Source organism: Meriones unguiculatus, chromosome 3, assembly GCF_030254825.1.
Source record: "Meriones unguiculatus strain TT.TT164.6M chromosome 3, Bangor_MerUng_6.1, whole genome shotgun sequence".
NCBI classification, from domain to species: domain Eukaryota; kingdom Metazoa; phylum Chordata; class Mammalia; order Rodentia; family Muridae; genus Meriones; species Meriones unguiculatus.
This window is the reverse complement of record NC_083351.1, coordinates 141010220-141029349: the sequence shown is the minus strand read 5'-3', so window position 1 is coordinate 141029349 and position 19130 is coordinate 141010220. Positions and strand designations below refer to the sequence as shown.

Below are 19130 nucleotides of genomic sequence, written 5' to 3'. Positions count from 1 at the left end.
GAACATTTCCTCAGACTCCTCCCTCCTGATGACAGGCTGCTTCAGCACACGAGGGCCCAGGGACAGCAGGCTTCTCATCAAACTGCTCTTCTATGAAAGACTATACTTAACAGTCACGATGCACAGCGCAGTATCACGTGACACAAAATATTGGACGATAGTAGGGCAGATAAAACAGGATGTCCCCAGACTCGCCTGTACCTGTGATTTTTCCTTGTGTGTGCCCCCCCGGGGCCAGAGGCTGACATCAGACATTTTCCTCTATAGATCCTGCCTTATTAATTAATTAATTAATTAGATGCAGAACTTCTCAGTGAAACTGCAGCCCCCCTTCTCCAGGTAGCCTGGTTGGTCAGCAAGCTCCTGGGACCCACCTGTCGCTGGCCCCGCCTAGTGCTGGGGTTACAGACACGAAGCCCAGCTTTGACCTAGTTGCTGGGGACCCTAACTAATGTTCTCAGGTTCATGCAGCACTTTACCTAACTGAGCAGCCCCAGCCCGAGACCTTGTCTTTTTCAAGACTACATTTTCTCAACTGGCTTGTGTTAGGGGTTCAAGGGGCAGGCAGATGTCATGCATGAAAAACAAGCTGCTCTCTGATATCTGTACAGTTTAGGTGCACTTTAGAGGGAGTGGAAAAGCCAGCGGTTGAGGGGGTGTCCTCACGTGTGGAGGCAGTTTCGCTGGAAAAGCATACGCTATTGTTTTCAGTAATGACGTTTATTTCACAATGCCATTTAAGAACAATTTGGTGTTGAAAGAAGGGTTTTCCTATTTATCAAAATGAACATGTGGAAAATCTTATAAAAGTATCTAGGGTCCTCTCTATTCTTCTACTACCAAGCTATGCCACCAGCAAAATTTTTATGTTTATTTTGGTGTACGCCATATCTATTGCTGTGACAATAGGTGTTGATTATCTATTGTGCTATAAAATGTGACCCTTTGAGGATGGCTCATCCTGGTTGTCAACCTGACCAACCCGGAAAGAGTCGCTTCCGTCAGACGGGCTTGTCGGCATGTCTGTGAGGCGGGCTCTCGATTGCTAACTGATGTACGAGGACCCAGCCCTCCGTGAGCGGTCCCATTCCCTACACAGGAGGGTCTCTGCTGCGTAAGAAGGGCAGCTGAACAAGCCAGGGGAAGCAAGCCAGTCGGCGGTGGTCCTCCACGGTCTCTGCTTCAATTCCTGCCTCCGTTTTCTCAAACTGAGCTGCTGCCCTGACCCCCTTTGAGGAACGCACTGTGGCCTGAGAGTTGTAAGGTAAAAGAAACCCTTTCCTCTCCTCCATCACGTCAGTGTTCATCACAGTTACCACAAAGCAACTGGGACAACCCAGTGCCTGGACTATTACTATGGAGGAATTAAGTATTTCTAATGGGTATGAAGACATACTTTCAGGAAATAAAATATCAAAGTAACACACACACAGAGCCTGAGATCTGTTTTTTATAGCAACATTAACGCCACAGACAAAATTTCTCACCAGCGCCTCTAGGTGGCAGCACAACCACACAGAGCCCGACACTCCCCTTCATTCTATCACAAGTTACCAAGCTTTACCTGAAAGCTAGCATGCCATGAAACAGACCTGCTGAGTCCAGCTCCACTTCCTGTGTCCCTGACTTCCCGTCATCATTCTCATCTTCTTGGCAGTTCAATTCATCAGAGGCTGCCTGAAAAGACAAGAAAAAATTTTTTTTCGCCTTCGAATAAACCACGCCCTTCAAAGCTCCGAAAAGCAAAGGTTACTTTCTCAATGGTAATTTTCAGGCCAACAAGGTGGGCTGCCCGTAGAAACTGTCTTCTGTTTCCCAGCAGCTCTAGGTCGGGAGTCTACTTTGTTGGAAGGAGGTGTGAACGTGGACAGGAGGCCATGGGCATGCTCGCTCTCCCCAGCCCTCCTCGTCTTCCCTTGTTCCACCACCAAATCTTTCAAAGCAACGTGGCCACCCACTTGTCCCCAAATCCTTTCAAGCTGGCTGTGTGTCCTGTCACCAGCAGAGGGGACTGGGCTTTGGTTCTCAAAGGCTCGTGGGCCTCTCAGGCAGCTGTCGTGGGCACAGCTACCAGGGGCTCCTAAACGCTGTAGATCTTATCCCTGAGGCTCTCAGAAGTTTTCAGAGCCATTTCTTCCCTTTTGGTCTGACATCTGGGAAGGCCATCCTTCCCTCCCTTACTCTCCTGCTAAGGGCTCCATTCACTCGCCAGCCCACAGCCACCTCAGCACCCCTCTCACAACAGAGCCTCACTGCTGTCAGCTGTATGCTTTTATTATTTGTAATAGTAAAAAATAAAAAATGCACACCAACCTAAATGGTCAATGCAAAAGAAGACAGCAAACAAAGACGTAAAACCTGCCGTCGAGTAGTGACGTGTGAAAACCATTGCTATTCAATGTGAGCTTAAGATAAAGTATATACGCACCACTGTGTCTACACACGCAAGCGCACGTATCCGCATGCACATACAAATAGACCTGCTGGCACATATCATATGTTAAAGTGTACAATGTGCACACACTTACATACACATATATGTGCAGACTTATGCCATATATGTGTGGCATCAAAGGCAAAGAGGGCTAAACGGTAGACCAGTGGAGGTGGGAGGAGGGGCAGCAGAGAGCACGGGGAAGGGCAAATGTGAGCAATGTAAGGCGTATGTACAAAACTGTCCTGACGAGGCCCATTATTTTATGCTAACTAAAACAATGAAAACAGAAACACACAACTTCGAGAGGAGAGAGAATGTTAGCGGCGCTTACTTTTAAGATGTGTTTGCCATTTGGGAATGATTTCTCCATATATATATATATATATATATATATATATATATATATATATATACCATAAATGCTCCACAATCAAAAAGCAATCAGTGTAGCTTTATCTTATCTTTATGGAACTGACTCTAGAGTTAAGTCTGAAATCTCCTTCCTCTCACATCTTCGTTGCTCAGTAAAAATAAGAGAAAGGTTAAACTAAATGTATCTTGAAGACGTGTGCCAAGGACAGTCAGTCAACGACTCTGTGTTTTGTTTTGTTTTTTAAGTAGAAGTTTTATGTAAAAGACGAAAGTTGAATTTTCAGAATGTATGAAGTATTTCACGAATGTTAAAAGGTTTGAGATAAAAGCTAACGTTGGTTTTCAGAAAAGGCATTTATTAAATACTTCATAAAATATCTCCAAGGAGAAAACCAACTCCCTCAAGTTGTCCTCTGACACCCACAGGCACACTATGACATACTTGTGCCCTCATACACACGTACATACACATACATTTATGTCTATACACACACACACAATAAATAAATAAATAAATAAATGTAAAACTTTTTAATTAAAAAAATAATTTTAAGCCCATATCTTTCAAGCTTCTAAAAGATTTTACAATAGTATCTATTGGGAAAATGTGATTTTTCTTTTGGAGGGTAGGGTAATACTCATAATTAGGCTGGAGTTTTCTAATGATGGATAATCATATATCAACTCTGAAAAAGCACAACATCAAGGTAACGATGTACTTTCCTTTCTTTTTCAGTACTGAGGACTCAACAGAGCCTCCTGTATGTAAGCCAAACACTACCGCTGAGCATCCCTCTGCTCCTCGCCTTTTCTTACTATTTAAGCCGGGGCTTTGCTAATTTGCTCAGGCCATCCTTGAACTTATTCTGTAGCCAGAAAGACCCTGCAATCCTCCTGCCTCAGCCTCTCCAACAGTGGAGACTTTGGGCTTATGCCTTGAGGCTGGCTTTAAAAATCCTATGCAGACCAACTGTGGTGGTGCAGGCCCACAGTCTCAGCCACTGCGGACACCAAGGCGGGGTCACAGGTTCAAGCCCTGCTTAAGCTAATTAGTAAGACCCTATTACAAGTGAAACTGAAATGGTCTAGGGGTTAGACAAATGGTAGAATGCTTGCACAGCATGCATGAGGCTGCAGGTTTGGTCCTTAGTATCACAAAAAAACCAAGGACCCACTGCCAATAAGAAAAACACACAGACAGAAAATAACCATCACGCTGATATCACGTAATGAACTGTTAGTATTTTTAATCGTACCAACAAGCCTGAATTCCCTTAAGAAATACGATGAATGAAAACAATCCAAACAAAGTCTCTTTTATTATACAGAGGTTCTACATATATGCATATGTGTGTATGCATGCGTGTGTTTGCACTCATGTTTACAGGCGTCACTGAAGATCCACCAGTTTAACATTGTAAAAGAATGTTAGACTTTGTCATGTGAAGTTTACCTTTGATACAAACAGAAGCATTAATACCCGGTGGCATTTTTGCTTTATGGTGTTAATATATAGAATGCTGGCAGAACTACTGACTCTTAGCTTCTTCCTCAAACAGGTTAAATTACAGAAAGCTATCTATGGCTGGAAAACAAATCTGCAGCTAAATACTGACGAATGGGCCTCTTGAGAACACTCATGTTCCCAGTTACAACCGAGTAACTGCGTACAGGGCCCAGGTTCTGGAAATGAACAAATTTTATGCAATCTAAGATGCCATCCAGTTCAAGCTGTATTAGTTTAGGCACTACTAGGAAAGAAGAAGCACTGTTAAACATGACACACTGTGGATTGTAAGGGCAGTTCTGATCTGTTAGAACATGGGGAGTGCGCCACGTGGACTCAGTAAAGTAAGAGTGTTCCCGAAGCCCATTCGACATATGCCTAACGCAAACAGGACAAGCCCCACCAGCAGTGACTGCATCACCCAGGATTATGTAACCGGGGTATCGCGTTTTAGTATTCTTTTAGTTAGGCATGACGAACAGAGATCTACCTTGGAGAGTTCTCTGATGGCTAAGGTCTTTCTGTACAGCTCACCCTGAAATGATGATTAAGGACTTGCATCCTGGTATTCAGTACGGCCCAATAATGGCTGTAATACAGTTACCGTGATCACCTGACATGATGGGGTCATGTAGCCATCAGGGTGATCTTAAAGGAAGTATCAGCACGGTTCTCTTCACACAGGCTGATGGTGAGCGGCTTGCCCGGGTCCCCCTGCCAGTAGGCAGGGGAGGTGGGAGCTCTGAGCTGAGGCCGATAATCTCCCCCTGCTATCGTCTGGCTTAGGGCCATGCTTACCTTGGTGGTCTCTCTCAGTATTTAGGGTTTCTGAGCCATAAGCGGTGACTAGGTACCCAAGAATTTCAACTTCACCATAGAAACATTTTAAACTGTCATTTCTGTCCCCTTTTTTCCTCTACCTCCCGTTCATTATTCAGCAAAAGGTTAGAACTTGCTGGAACCCTTCACGGCAAGAGAAAGTTTGGTTATCTCTACTTCCCAAAGCAGCCAAGACCATACTGTCCCCAACCAGCAAGCCAACCCTGGGTTCAGAGTGGCAAGAGGGGGAAACAAATGATTTCCTAAAATAAATGCATCATCTATGTAACCCATTCTCAGAAGCTAAGTTTAAATATATATTATTCACCCAAATCAAGCTACCGCTAGTAAAATACTTGAGGAAAATTGAGAGGGGGGAAAAAAAGGAGCCTGTAACTCTATTTAAAAACTCTTTATATGTACCAAGAAAAAAAGAAAAGGGTATTTTTGAGCTATTTAAAAAGTGAACTTAATAGTGGTACTGTATCAGGCATTCTACATTTTTCTATAAAGTTTTCTGAGTTCTGCTATACACAAAGTCTATCTGTAATCAGGGGAAATTCCCAGAGCAGGCTTAATTAACTCAAGTCTGGCTTCTCCATCCTGAATGCTTGTTATTTCTGTACTAATGGCATCACATCCAAGGGAATGAGTTCAAAGTTGGCAGCCTTAACTAGTCCTGATAGAACCAGAGGTTTGCTTCTAAAACACATCCTTGCTGGCCAATGTGCCTTCTGACTCAGGCTTTCCCCTGGTTACAGCTCGGAAGGAAGTTCTTCCCTCCTCCGACTGGCAACACTTTCTCAAGGGTGAAAACAAGTAAACAAAAACAAGAGTCCTGGATAGTAACAAATGATCACACAGAGGGGTTTGCTCTCCGCCAAGCTGGCAGTTGGCTTCTCCTTAACCAAGAACTCATTCAAGCTAACCTCACTGCCCGACTCAGCCCCAAGGCCATAGGCAGGAGCTGGCATATTCCTGGCTTCAGAATCACATGGTTGAGCCACAAAAATCTCCCTGGCTACTGGCTGGTGCTCCGAACCACAGCCTCGTCAGATTGGCAGAGAGCAATCAAAGGATGGATGGCAACCGTAAGACAGAAGGATAAGATCCAGCCTGCGACCTAAGCTCCAGCTCATTGTTTGACCTCTATGGCGTAAATGGTCATGTCCAAGGACCTTCCTGAGAGCCTATTCCGGGACGGTGGGAGATTTTCTGGCTCCAGTCTTGAATAACTGGAGGCAAGCCTGGAAAAGCAGTGTATTTGTGTCCTGGCACTGCAACCCGGTGCCACACAGGCTTTGCATGTGATTCTCCTTTTACTTTTAGGCCCTTAAGAATCTGTCACCCCTGGAAGGAGGAGGGGCAAGACAGGAGGTCAGCTCCTCCAGGCTTTAAACACCTATATGGACTATATTTATGTACATATATTTGGACCATGCTATTTATGTGATGCTTTCCAAGCGACTGAAGCCAGAGCTGGGTTTGAGTCATTTCCTCTGATGCCCATCTTCTTAAAATTGCTAAAAGTTTTTGTATAAAAATATGGGCTAATATTTAATAGGGTTTTAAAAGCATTACTCTACCAACCTTAAGATTACTTCTAGCTGGGGGAAAACACTTTTTAGAGAAATGTCTGTCGACATTTGCCATCCGAAAGGAATCTGCAGTTGGTGTGAACTGTAAGGCAAACAGCGCCTACTCAGATGCCTTTGTCTTGCTCTCATTGCAAAGCAGAAAGGAGCAAGAAAGATCTGATTGTTCCTCTGGATCAGAAAACAGAAGAAAAGTGCTGATTTTTTTTTTTTCTTTAGAGGAAGGCTACAAGCCTTTTCAAGACAGGAGAAAAACAGGCCCACCTCATCACTCAGTTTGAGAAAAGCTCATGGAGTGCTTGAGGCACCCAAAGGCTGAGTTTGGCTCGGCCCAGGAGAGCCGCCAGCAACCATCAGGGCTCCATCATTTGAGATGAGTGATTGTGTGCGAGAGCTCTGGTCAGACTTTATGAAATGGAGGGATGGAGGGCTCACTGTGTCTGTACAGTGGGATCTTGGGAGCGAGCCCAGGTGGCAGAAGTGAGCTAAGACTGGTGACTACTACCATGAAAACAAAAGAAGCCAGAGGAAGAATGAAGAGTGCCAGCGACGGAGTCTTCTAGAAAGGATTGCTCACAGCTGCACGAGTTTTAGAGAATGAACTGGAATGACTGATATGAGCAGCTGGAAGATGACAAGGGATACATCTTATGCATATAAAATTCACATCTGCTCAAAATGGTAATTTTGATGCTATGTAGATTTCCCAAAATCTTTATATCTCTCCCTATTTTGGGTTTGGTGGGGGGATACTATTTTGTCTTGTATTTGTTGTATGGTAGTATAAAAACAAGGGCACCTATGGGCTACAAGTCACCTTGGCATCACGCTCAGTGCTTTCCCAAACTATCTGACATGTATTAGTGTATGTAACAGTAGGGGTCCACTAGCTTATTTCTACATACAAACCACGGTCAGACACTTAAACACGTTCAGGTAGAGCTTGGCATTCTAGTTCTAGTGTCTGGCATTCTTGAGGTAATTTAAGAAAACATTTTCAGACCACCAAGCATAGAAGAGATTCAAGCACAAGTATTAATGACAGTGGACAAAAAAACCCACAGCCACCACTGCCATCACCACCACCATGGAAAGAGCTTTGAGGGAGACTACAACAGCTACTTCCCTTGTTGTGATAAAAACACATGGTAAAGGCAACGTAATAAGGGAGGGAAGGTTACACTTGGCTCATAGTTCAGAGGGCTACTGTCCATCATGGCGGCGGCAGCAGCATGAGGCAGCTGGTCACATTGCTTCCACAGCAGTCGGAAAACAGATGAATGTGGTGCTCAGCTCCCTTTCTCCCTTAGATTCAGTCCGGGATCCCAGACTATTCAGTGGTGCCATCCACATTTAGAGAGGGTCCTCCCACCTGAATTAACCCAACCGGGACATGCCTGGAGGCTTGTCTTCTCCTAGGTGATTCTAGGACCTATCAAGCTGACAATACCAAAAACCATGAAGACAAGAGTGCGTCTTTCAACAGGCTACAGACATAGGATGGATTAATCTTCAGTTAGGAAAACTTCTAAATTCTTTCCCTATGCTGTAGTCCAGGAACCTGCATGTGTGCTTTGACATGGTCTCCTATCAGAAGGTGCTAGGTTTTTATTGGGCTTCTAACGGAGACACAGAATGAAACTAAACTCAGAAAGATCTCACAAAGAACGGGGGGGGGGACGAATCTCTGTCTGGAACAGGACAGCACCTTGTCTGCAACCCCACCTGCAGTCCCTCTTGGGGTCCTTTCACTCTAGAATTCCCACTGAGTGGAACAGCTCTATCTTTCCTCCAATTCAATGCCAAGGTCAAGCTCAATGTCAAAGTCCATCTCCTACATGAAACTTTCCCAGCCCACATCTGGTCTATGCTGATCCCACTCATTCTTTGCTATCTTATGTTCTTCTGGTGTCCTTCGACTATAACCTCATGTTTAGTTATATATTGTTCAATATACTTCTCTCGTTCGTGTATGAAGATTTTCTTTTCATTTTTTTTTATCTCAGGAACTTTGCTTCTCTTTTTCTAGTTTCAACACTGGGGCACAGAGTGTGTGTGTCTTCACTCATTCCTATTCTTATGGAGCGGAGCCTACCACAGAGGACTGGGATGGGATGGTCTAGGTAGATACAGCCCGAGTATCATGACAGATCCAAACTCACTGCCAATCTATTTATAAAAGAAGAAAATTATGGTCTCAATAGCATCCAATGAGAAAGATGAAGTAGAAGAAAACTGAAAGAAGTGATCCAAAAAAAAAAAAAAATACCCACATCAGCCCGGGAGGCTGTGCTCTCACTTCCGAGCACCCGGCGGGGGCATCACCGCCTCCATTCCCTGCAGTTCACCTCACATTCTGAATTCACCCTCCGGCCCCACTGTTGCCACTGTGCCCTTTGCACAGATCTAGCTTGTCCTAGAGCAACTGTGACATTTTAGTGGTGGGTGAGGCTACTCCTCTGTAGAGACTGTCTCATTTGAGAATGCAGTTTTGGGAAGAAAGACACTATTTAAAAATAAAGAGGAACACTATTCTTTTGACAGCCCCACGGAACTGGGAAAATGAGTCAGGAACAGAAAAGTCAAGGCCAGCCTGGTACCAATCGTTGGGAAGCTTGGAAGCACAGCATCCTGTTTCAAGACAGTCTCCATCCTTCACCAGGATCAATTCATTCCACTTTTTCAATATGAATATAACAGCTTGCTTTTTTTTAAGGATTGAAAGTTCTGAAAAACAAGTTCTTCTTTAAAAAAAAATTATTTATTTGTTTTTAAATGGAGCTTCACTTTGTTTCCCTAGCTGACCAGGAGCTTACTATGTGGGCTGGTCTGGTCTCAAACTTGCACTCCCGACTGAGCCTCCCAAATCCTACAACACAGGCATGACCCATATGCCTAACTCTCAGGAGGAGGGTCCTTTAGGAGGACTCTAAGGAGAAAGGCTCAGAATCTTAAGTAACCAGTGTAAATGAAGAACTTTCTAGTAATGAGCCAAAAGTTCCACATAGCACAGCTAATAACTTTTCATGTACATACACACTCACACATACACACAGAGTGGGGGAGGAAGTAAGATAGGTGATAAATAGATAGATGATAGATGGACATATAGATGATAGATAGACAGATAGATGATAGGCAGGCAGACAGACATATAGATAATAGACAGGTACATAGGAAGATAGATAAATAGATACAGACAGGTACACAGGCAGATAGATAAATAGATGATAGATACATTCACTCAGAAAAAAACTCCTGTCAAAGTCTAAAAGCATGTAGAACTAGAGATCACAGCATAAATGCCACCCTTTGTTTGCAGCACTCAAGTTTACTCAACTAGAAATTATTCCTAAGTAGGAAAATAAAAAACATACATGAGAAAACAAAACAAAACAAAACAAAACCCAGGCTTGGACCTGTACTCCAAGACTGTGGAGCAACAGGGTGGCTATGGGGAAAAAGGCCATAAGGTCACCTTTCCTTTGGAGTTCCCCTTATGGGAATACACAGACTTCTGAAGTAACATGATTTATTTCACATCACAGATGCCGCTTCTCTTCAATTAAGACACTTTGGTGGGATATGTAATCACTTCAGAATGAAGGGAATCTAGAAAATGCTCCCGAGGAGCACAGGGTGGGGAAGTAGAATTGCTAACATTCCCAGAAAAGTGAGGCCTGCCCTACGGCATCTAATTATTTGGGGGTTTCTAGTTTAAGAAAAAAAAGAGCAGAAGAGCAGAATGAATGTTTATCTCACTAGCTAAGATCTCCCCTCCTGCTAGCAGAGCACAATATTCCAATCCTGTCGCTCTATAAGGCGTTTCCAGAGCTGGTGACATTCACACAAACTGGAAGTAAAATTACAACCCAGAGGTGGGACTGGGACTGAGCATTTGCCTGCATCACAACGCTGGCGAAGAAATGACTTTGGTCTCTTCCCATCTAAGTTTCTTCACAGAGCATGGGGGGGGGAGGGGCTGTAGGAAGAAAATGCTATATTCTCAACAACTCTGGCAAGGACTTTTTATCTGAAAGACAAATGGCTAAATAAGGTCCAGTGTGCGGGTGTAGCAAGCGGGCACCTCAGAGGAGAAGGGAAGCAGGATTACCTCCAGACCAAATCTCTGAAGAGATGAAGAGAAAACCTCAACAAGTTTCTCCCCCCTTCAACTATACTACAGATCCAAATGCTAGAAACGAGCACAGTAGGATGCTGGCCATTAGTGAGGGCAGCCTGTTCCCCAAACCTAGGCTGTACCTGTGTGGGTGACAGCTTGGGTTACGTAAGCAAAAACAGTCAGCCTCTTTGGTGAGAGATCCATGAAAGTGTAATTCTCCCAATGACACAACATAACTCCACAGTGACGAACTCCACAGCAGCAAACCCCACACCGCTTAGAGCTCTGACATCCGCTGTTCTTAAATTACCCAATCCTTCCTGGCTTGTTCCGGGAAGACTGGTCCACTTCCGTAGATGAGTTTAAATTTAAAAGTTTAAGCTAATGAAAATTAATTACATTTTTAATAAATTTGTTTTTAAGTAATAAAGCACATATATATTACATAGGTAGGTAGATAGAAGATAGACAGACAGACAGACAGACAGACAAGTATCAGTATAGACAGTACCACTCTCCTTATTTTGAGACAGGCTCTCACCACTATGGATCTCAGGCTGACCTTAAACTTAGCACCCTCCTGTCTCAGTTTCCTAAATGCTGGAATTACAGGTGTGTACTGCCACACCCAGCTTGGCACTAGTTATATTCAAATTATATTAACAAGTCTAACAATGTCTTTAGTAAGAGAAAAAGAATAATTTAAAGACATATTTGTTTTTCTACAAAGTTAGTTTATTGTTCTTAAGTTATATTACCTTTAATTATAGTCTATTGTTATGGACTTTATTGAGTCTCCTTAGTACCTTCAAATACGATCTTATTTGCATATAGGGTTATTTCAGATGAACTCAGTAAAGGTTGGTGGAATAGGCATCTAGACATACTGATATCTTTATGAACAGGAAACTAGGCACAGACACACACATAGGAAGAACACTAGGGAGGAGGCAGAGGTTAGGGTGATGTGTCCACGTGCCTTGGACAGCCAAGATTGCTGATAAGCATCAAAAGCTTAAGGAGAGGCCCAAGGCAGATTTCTCCCTCACTGCCAACAGAAGGTGTGAACTCTGCTGACACTTTGGTTTGGGACTTTTCTCCACTAGGATAGAGACAATTCCTGTTGTTGAAGCCTTGTCGTTCATGGTCCTTCGGTACGCTGTGTAGCCAACTTAGATACTCAAGGAGAAGGAAACACTGCCATGACCTATTTATTCTAGAGACCCGTTTACATGACAGAATTATCTCAAGGGCCAATGACGCTTCTTACTGTCAGTTCCCGGGGAGCAGAATTTGGCTTCTTGATGTTGATCTCGATGCTGTTGCCGCCTTGCTTCACCTGCACGGGGGAGCCATGAACTGTGGCCACGCCTTCAAACATCTGGGACTTGGTTAAGGAAGGGCCAGGTGCCACCATGGCTCCTTCTTTTTCCTTCTCTTCCTCGTCTCCACGGGCCATTTCTCCATTCATGCTGATCTTCCCATCTACCTATAAAAGCCAGGATGAACAAGAAAACATGCTATTGTGCAACCAAAGATGACAACCACACACACATTCTGAATCGCCTTAAAGAATTCTTAGTGCGTAGCCCTGTCCCCAAAAGGAATCAGGCCTCTCCAGTGCTTTCGTGTGTTCTAGAAGTCAGTCTGGCAGCTGGCAATGTCATCTTTGAGGCTGTTGGACACTTCATGACATTTCATGTTCATCTGATTCATGTGTGCTTTTTTACGGAAGTATAAATAAATCAAGGCACCTTAAAAACAAACACAGGCCACGTGTTTGGGTTAAGTTGTTACAGTAATTTCCCAATTTGAATTTTTCTTTCTGGTTAGCATATAAATGAGGCGGGACCTTCCTTTGATCAGGAATATCTTACAGGTTATCTTGTGGTGGGAGATGGGGTATATTTTTATGAAGCTATCATGGAGGGCATGGATTCTGTTATTATGTTGTATTTATAATAAATCTCATTTTTCTATTTAATTTTATAATTCTATTTTTTTTCTCAAAGGTAAAAAGGTCCATGATCATTCGTTAAAATGTTTTTGCTTCATGTTTCATATTTAGAGGAGACAGCAAGAGCGAGGAGCAGAGAAGGGGCTTGCCTGGCCTATGGCCTATGGAAAAGGCAGACAGAAATCTCCTTCCTGCTGTTTGAGGTCCATTGCCTGTGGTGAGGTGAGCTAACACTCTAATTCTGACTCTACCACTCAGCACCTACGCAACTTCACAAGTTTCTGCCTCTGTCTGCGAAAATGCAGCTTTTAACAGAACTTGGCCTTCTTCACGGCATTCTAGTGGGGTTCTACACTAAAGCTCAGGACTTGCAGCAACCTCTCACACCTACTGGCTATTCTTCGCAGGTCCTCTAACATCTTCTGACAGCAACAACGGAAGGCTGGATGTTAGCCAGCCGTGGTCAGCTTTCTTTGTCACTGGCCATCACGCTCCATTACCTGTTACTTGTAAGAGACGGACAACACAACTCAGCACGCATGAATATGGCGTGTGTGGACATCTAAGTGACGTGATCAGATGCTTCAGTTATTTAGTTGTGTGTGTATTCCCACCTATGTCCTTAATATGCTATCATACAATGTTATAGCATCCATCATCCTGGCCCCAGGAGAAAGGAAGTACTCAAAATATTTTGGCTACTGAGGTCCCTGCTAGGTACACACGTATACACACACACACACACACACACACACACACACCCCTTCAACTTCTGTTGAATCTCAGGAAGAATTTATTTATTCACTTTTGCTGAATGCCCACCATGTCCTGGATATCTACCCCAGGCTGTTAGGATGGAGCCATGAAGAATAAAGATCGTCTTTATCCTGTACGGGACAAACATTTTAATTCAATCTGGGTGAAATGGCCAGACATTCATCTTTTTTTTTTTTTCTAGTAAAGCTTAAGGTACAGATATACTTAGAGACTTATTTAAACGTAAGTCAAAAAGTAGGCTTGGGGTCTCTCTAAAGTCCTCACTGCTTGGTTAATTGAGTTGTGCAAACTTCTCGACAGTCCTGCCTGACGGCAAAGGCTCCTGGTGATGAGTTCCGCTTTGTCATCTATTATAAAACTCACATATTGTTCAAGGAGAATGTGAACTGATTTTTTTTTTCCTTTGGAGTCGCAGGAGCTTAAGATTCAGGCCAAATGCTCCCTGACAATACTGGGAGGTACTGGGAAATGAGCAAGTAAAACTATATTTGGTTGCCAAAGAGTTTTCGGTTCTCAAAACTCATCTCGTATACACTCTCCTGTAACACAGCCCGTTCTCTGCTCAAGAAAACCTTGTCTCACCTGATGAGGAGCGCACCGCATGCCACCATGCACCTCCTGTGCTATTTATCTCAAGTGTGGCAACTCCCTGGATAGGGTGTCAATTTCTTCCCATGGCTGTCTGTGTTTGCCATGCGTAACTCCAGATCCGCAATATTGCTAGATTAGGGTTTCTTTACGTTCTCTAAAAGAAGCCATCACATCAAACCATCTGTTTATGCGGATGACTTGTCAATCACAGTGAGCCCACTAAGAGTAACAGCAGAACTGGGAGGAGCACCCACCCCTTACGTATGTGCAAACCAAGTCTCCTGAAATATAAGTGTATTGCTGCCAACGTTACATGTGTTTGGCTTTTGACAAAAGGCTTCTTTTCCACAAACTGCCCGGAGTTCGGTTTCCATTTCTTTCTCAAAGAATTCATCCTACCTTAAAAGTCTTGAGAACCTCTTGAGAGTTTTTGGGCTGGGAGTAAGGCTTGGGTGTCAGCATAGGCACTGCACTCGGAGTGACGGTCTTGCTTGGAGACCCACTGCCTGCTGCCGCGCTGGCGTCTGGGACACTGGTGCGAGCGATGGTGGTTTCAACCGTGGCAGTGAACTTGGGTGGAGGCAGTGACTGCTGCCGCAAGTATTTCATGGGGCTGGGGTCGTTTGGGAAGGAGGATGAGTTTGGCTCTGTTGAATGGCTTCTTTCCAGGATTTTTGGCATCTCCAAGCGTTCGAGCACAGCCTCACTGATGGTGAACCTCTCGATGTACTGCTGGAGGATGCCCTCGGCCTCCTCCTGGGAGCGCGCGTTCTTATATGCCTCATGCAGCTCCCTCTCCCTCCGTTCTCTGCAGGGTGGGACAAAGGAAGAAGAGCAATAAATAGCCGGGAAGGCTGCAAAGGCTTCCAGCAAGGTAGAATAAAACCAAACTATAAACGGTAGCATTGGAGCCTGGGTGATAACACGGCTTAGAAAAAAAGCATGACTACTGCACACTAACAACAGAAAGACCCACTTTTCTTGAACAATTTCTCTGTAAGTTTTGATGCTTTTCCTTCGTTCGCTTGTCCCATCTTCTCCGGACATCAGCTTCTCCATTTTTTTCCTTTCTTCCTCTTTCTTGATTAAGTCCTGAGAAGCACTTCTTCTACGGCTCTTCCAACGAGCCAGGTCCTGGGGGGGAGGGAGAGATACCATGTTCTTTCTCAGCCTGCATAGAATTCCCTTTCTGTGACTCACGGACCTGTAAGCACTAAGACTCTACGCCGGGACACTTCCCACACAATCCCATGGCATTCTGGTTGGAACAAGGATGCCCAGAAGGCAGGGAAAGAAACAGATACCTGCACACTATCATTATCAGCACAGCAATTTACCGAAACACTGAGGCGTGATACGCAATCACAGTTCAAGGTGTTTGTCAAATTTGAGAGACTCGTCTTACAAGATAATCATAGAAAACTTTTTTTTTTTCTATTTCCACCTCTGCGTTGGAAATAGATATCCTGGTAACAAAATGGTAGGGACAAATATACAATTTTCTCTTTGATGGGAGTAAAGGCAGAAAAAAAATATGTGGCTTTGGAGGCAGGTCTTAGAGATCTCCACCTATCAAGTATGTGTGAATTCCTCTGATCCTCTGGAGAGCATCGGGACCTGCCCTACAGGTAGTTATGGAGCGGCTTCTGGAATGTCAGCGGGATGAGCCCAGCTCTATTTTGCTCATGCATTGTCTGTGTTTCTTAGCCTCTCTGAAATCATTTTTATATTCTCTAAAATGGGGATGGTTGTTCCAACTCTGCTTACAAGTCTTGGAGCTAAATGTGAGAACACACTTAGGTGCTAGGCACACTGATGTATTATCATTTCCATTGTGCCGACTTTGGAGACATCAACTTTTTGACTAATGGTGGAGTCAGGTTTGCAATACTGACCTCTCTGTTCCAGGAGGACCAAGCAAAATGATCTCCTCTCTCTTGTCAACCCCAAGCTGTTCCTGCTTTAGCTCTTTTCGCTCAGCACAAAACCTCCGAGCTCTCACCAGCCTCTGGTGCCTTCCTTTCCTGGGTTGCATTTTGCCTCTCTACTCAACTAGCTGTGGAAATTTGGGCCAGGGCTCATCTGTGGATGCTGGAAGATAACCATTGCTGGTACACTGAGTTACTAAACAGATTGGATGAATTACCCAGAGCCTGCTACTGGTACAATTAACGCTGACAGCTGCAGTCATCATCGTCATCTATCAGTCCCAAATCAAGAATATTAAAAGGCAGCACACCACAGCTCTGCGCCCATGCTAATTGCCTGCCTCCTAGCCTTTCTCTTTGTGATCAAGCTTTGATCCAGAGTACCTGCTGATACACATACAGTTTCTCCTCTCTCCGCCTTCCTGCGGACCTCTCCTCTAATCTTCCCACCGGTGAGGTCTCAGGCGGCCCTCCCCAGCATGGCTTTGAAGTCCAAGTCCACCCTCCCAGCCTGGTGGTCCGCTGAGTCCTTCCCCACTGCCCGCGGCCTTGGCCAGAACTCACATCTTGCCATTTGTCGTCCTCTTCCCTCAGCTGGTTATTTATCAGCTGCAGCTGCTCCTGGCGGGCCCTGCTGTGCGGCAGCACCGCTGCCTCCTCCTCACACCGCATGTCAAACATGCTCGTGCTCCTGACCGGGAGAGAGCAAAAACAAAAAGCAAGCTGGATGAGCGCGGGCGGCGGGTTCCTTTCACCACTGCGCGCCGCCGCCTGGGGGCGCTGCGGGACTGAGAGCCGCCTCTTCGCTCCGCAGCGGAAAGCAGCCACCAGCAGCACAGCCAAGAGGGGGATGTCTTTGTCTTCATTGATAGCCCTGAATAGGGCAGCTTTCTAGAAAGGTGCCCCCAAAGAGGGGTAGGAGGAAGTATCTGAAGACCCGCACTCCTCTCATTCAAAGGTATATAGAATTTAAGGTGTGTGTGTGTGTGTGTGTGTGTGTGTGTGTGTTTGGGTTTAATTTTGTCAGGATGCCCCTGCATTTACTTGAAAAAGAGAACGGGCGGGCAATGAAGAGCAGCAAACCTTTGGGCTGTGCTGCAGTTGATAAACTCTGTAGTTGCTTATTAAGACCACGGAGCCATTTCTGTGATGCTCACACAGACCTGTTAAGAGCAAGCATTGAAGCAGCAGGGTGACACAGAAGTAAGAGACCAAGCAAAGCTCCCCCACCCCCTTAAAGAAAAGACTAGCTTTGAGACTAAATGGATCACATGGGTCATGTACTCAAAAAAGTTAAGTAATGGAGAAACCTTCCAGGTCCCCGAGGTGTAGAAGATGGTGTTAATCCATTTTTGAAGCAAACTTAACATCACCACCACCACCACCCCCAAAAAAAGAAAGCAAAGTGTTTGAAAACCAACTTGTTCTAGACATCATCAGTGCCGTGCAAACAGCATCAACACTGTTGGATGAATCCGCGTTAGCGGCTGGGCTCTTCACCCCTTTCTCCAGGTGCTGGGCATTTAAAGTCTAACCCGAGATCTAAAACTCAAGACTATCTTCCTCCAGAGTGTTCTAAGAACTCAACTGTGGGGACTTTTAAATTTCTTTATGTATTTATTTTTATTTAAACCTGAGGCTTCTGTTGCCTCCTGGGCTGGTAGCGCTGATTTTGGCAGCTGTGTCCTCTAGAAAACTAAACCTCCTCCTTCAAGGAGATAAGGGCTGAGCTCTCTTCATCTAGTTTTATACTACCTATTAGCATTAAGAAAGGGTTGAAATTTTACAGTGCTAAGTCGAAAAGTCTACCCCTCTCTTTCTTCCCCCCATATAAGTAGGTCTTCTAGAAATAGATGGAAACGCATACACTTTCTTTTCCTATAGTTAAAGTGGGTGGATCTTACCTTTAAAAATACCTACGTTATTTTTTTTTTAAGTCAAATTACAATTGCCTTAAGGCCTATTCACATCGCTGAGAGGAGGACCTCACAGGCCAGACAACAGGTTGTGGAGGGAGACAGGGCCCCTGTGAGTTCTGAAGGGCAGAATTCTGGGCTGGGCATAATAGGTAGCTCTAGAACAGTGACTTTGGCAGAGGTGGGAAGAAAGTCGAAGGCTTCTCCAGGGTGTGAATGGAGGGAATACGGCCACCTCCGCCTTGATTTACCACCTCTGTTTGTGAAGTTCCAATCTAGCCCAGCTGAAATGAGGCCAAAGGCCAGATAATTAAGTGGGGCTCATTTGCCTCTCCTATCCAGGAAGTAGTAGCCCCGCTTCCCCCACCCCCACAAGGGTTTTTGTGTTTTTAAAATATCAAAAAGGGGGCAAAAAGAAGAATGAGAAAAGGAGCCACAAAACCATGACTTTTTGTCATTTATTTGAAAAGGGGGGTGACTGAAAAAAATTGGGAATTTGACAATGAAAAATAGAAATTGAGCCTTATCACCGTTTAGAAACTGTTGTTCTGTTTAGAGGTAGAACTTTGCATCTGATGAAGAAGGGTGGGTCTGGGTGTGGGATGGGGCAGAGCTGGGGTGTGGGGTCCTGGAGGAACCCAGATTCCAAACTACTAACCTGACCTGCACTATACTTGCCCTCAGAGCGAGTGTTCATGGGGTGGGTTGTCAGAGCCCAGGTTGATGGCTGGAGAGCCCAGGACTCAGTTGGAAGCAAGCTAACATTCTTGAGAGATGGGGTTAAGCCTGGAAATAGTTTCCAAGGACAGTCGGAGGCAAGAAAATTCAAAATAAAATGCCCTGTGGCACTCCCAAGATGCAGGCTCCTTGGCAGAGGCATGGTGGGAGAGGAGAAATAGGTGAGAGAATGTGAAATTAAGCTTACAGGGAGGTTCTTGATTGGGCAGGAGGTGGAGATTTCACTATCTCTATGGTGCGTCTAACTCTTATATTTGATCAGGACGCTTGGTCTTTTGATTGGGCTGTATCTTAAGAATGTGTCAATAAGTGTAGTTTATGTTAAAGATTTTGGAAAAGACAGAGAGGAAAGAAACTAAATAAACACTAA

The 19130-nt window shown here is 44.6% G+C and overlaps 1 protein-coding gene across 24 annotated transcripts in view; it reads right to left on the bottom strand.

The window, feature by feature from the left end:
- Positions 1-19130, bottom strand: part of Limch1 (LIM and calponin homology domains 1) — a 313519-nt gene that overhangs the window by 35259 nt on the left and 259130 nt on the right. For all 24 annotated transcript variants that reach the window (XM_060380703.1, XM_060380697.1, XM_060380695.1 and 21 more), the window contains 5 exons: positions 16671-16797; positions 15155-15312; positions 14578-14986; positions 12124-12342; positions 1593-1677 (listed from right to left, as the gene is read on the bottom strand). In XM_060380703.1, the coding sequence (XP_060236686.1) occupies positions 1593-1677; positions 12124-12342; positions 14578-14986; positions 15155-15312; positions 16671-16797 (998 nt within the window). The remainder of the gene's footprint in view (positions 1-1592; positions 1678-12123; positions 12343-14577; positions 14987-15154; positions 15313-16670; positions 16798-19130) is intronic.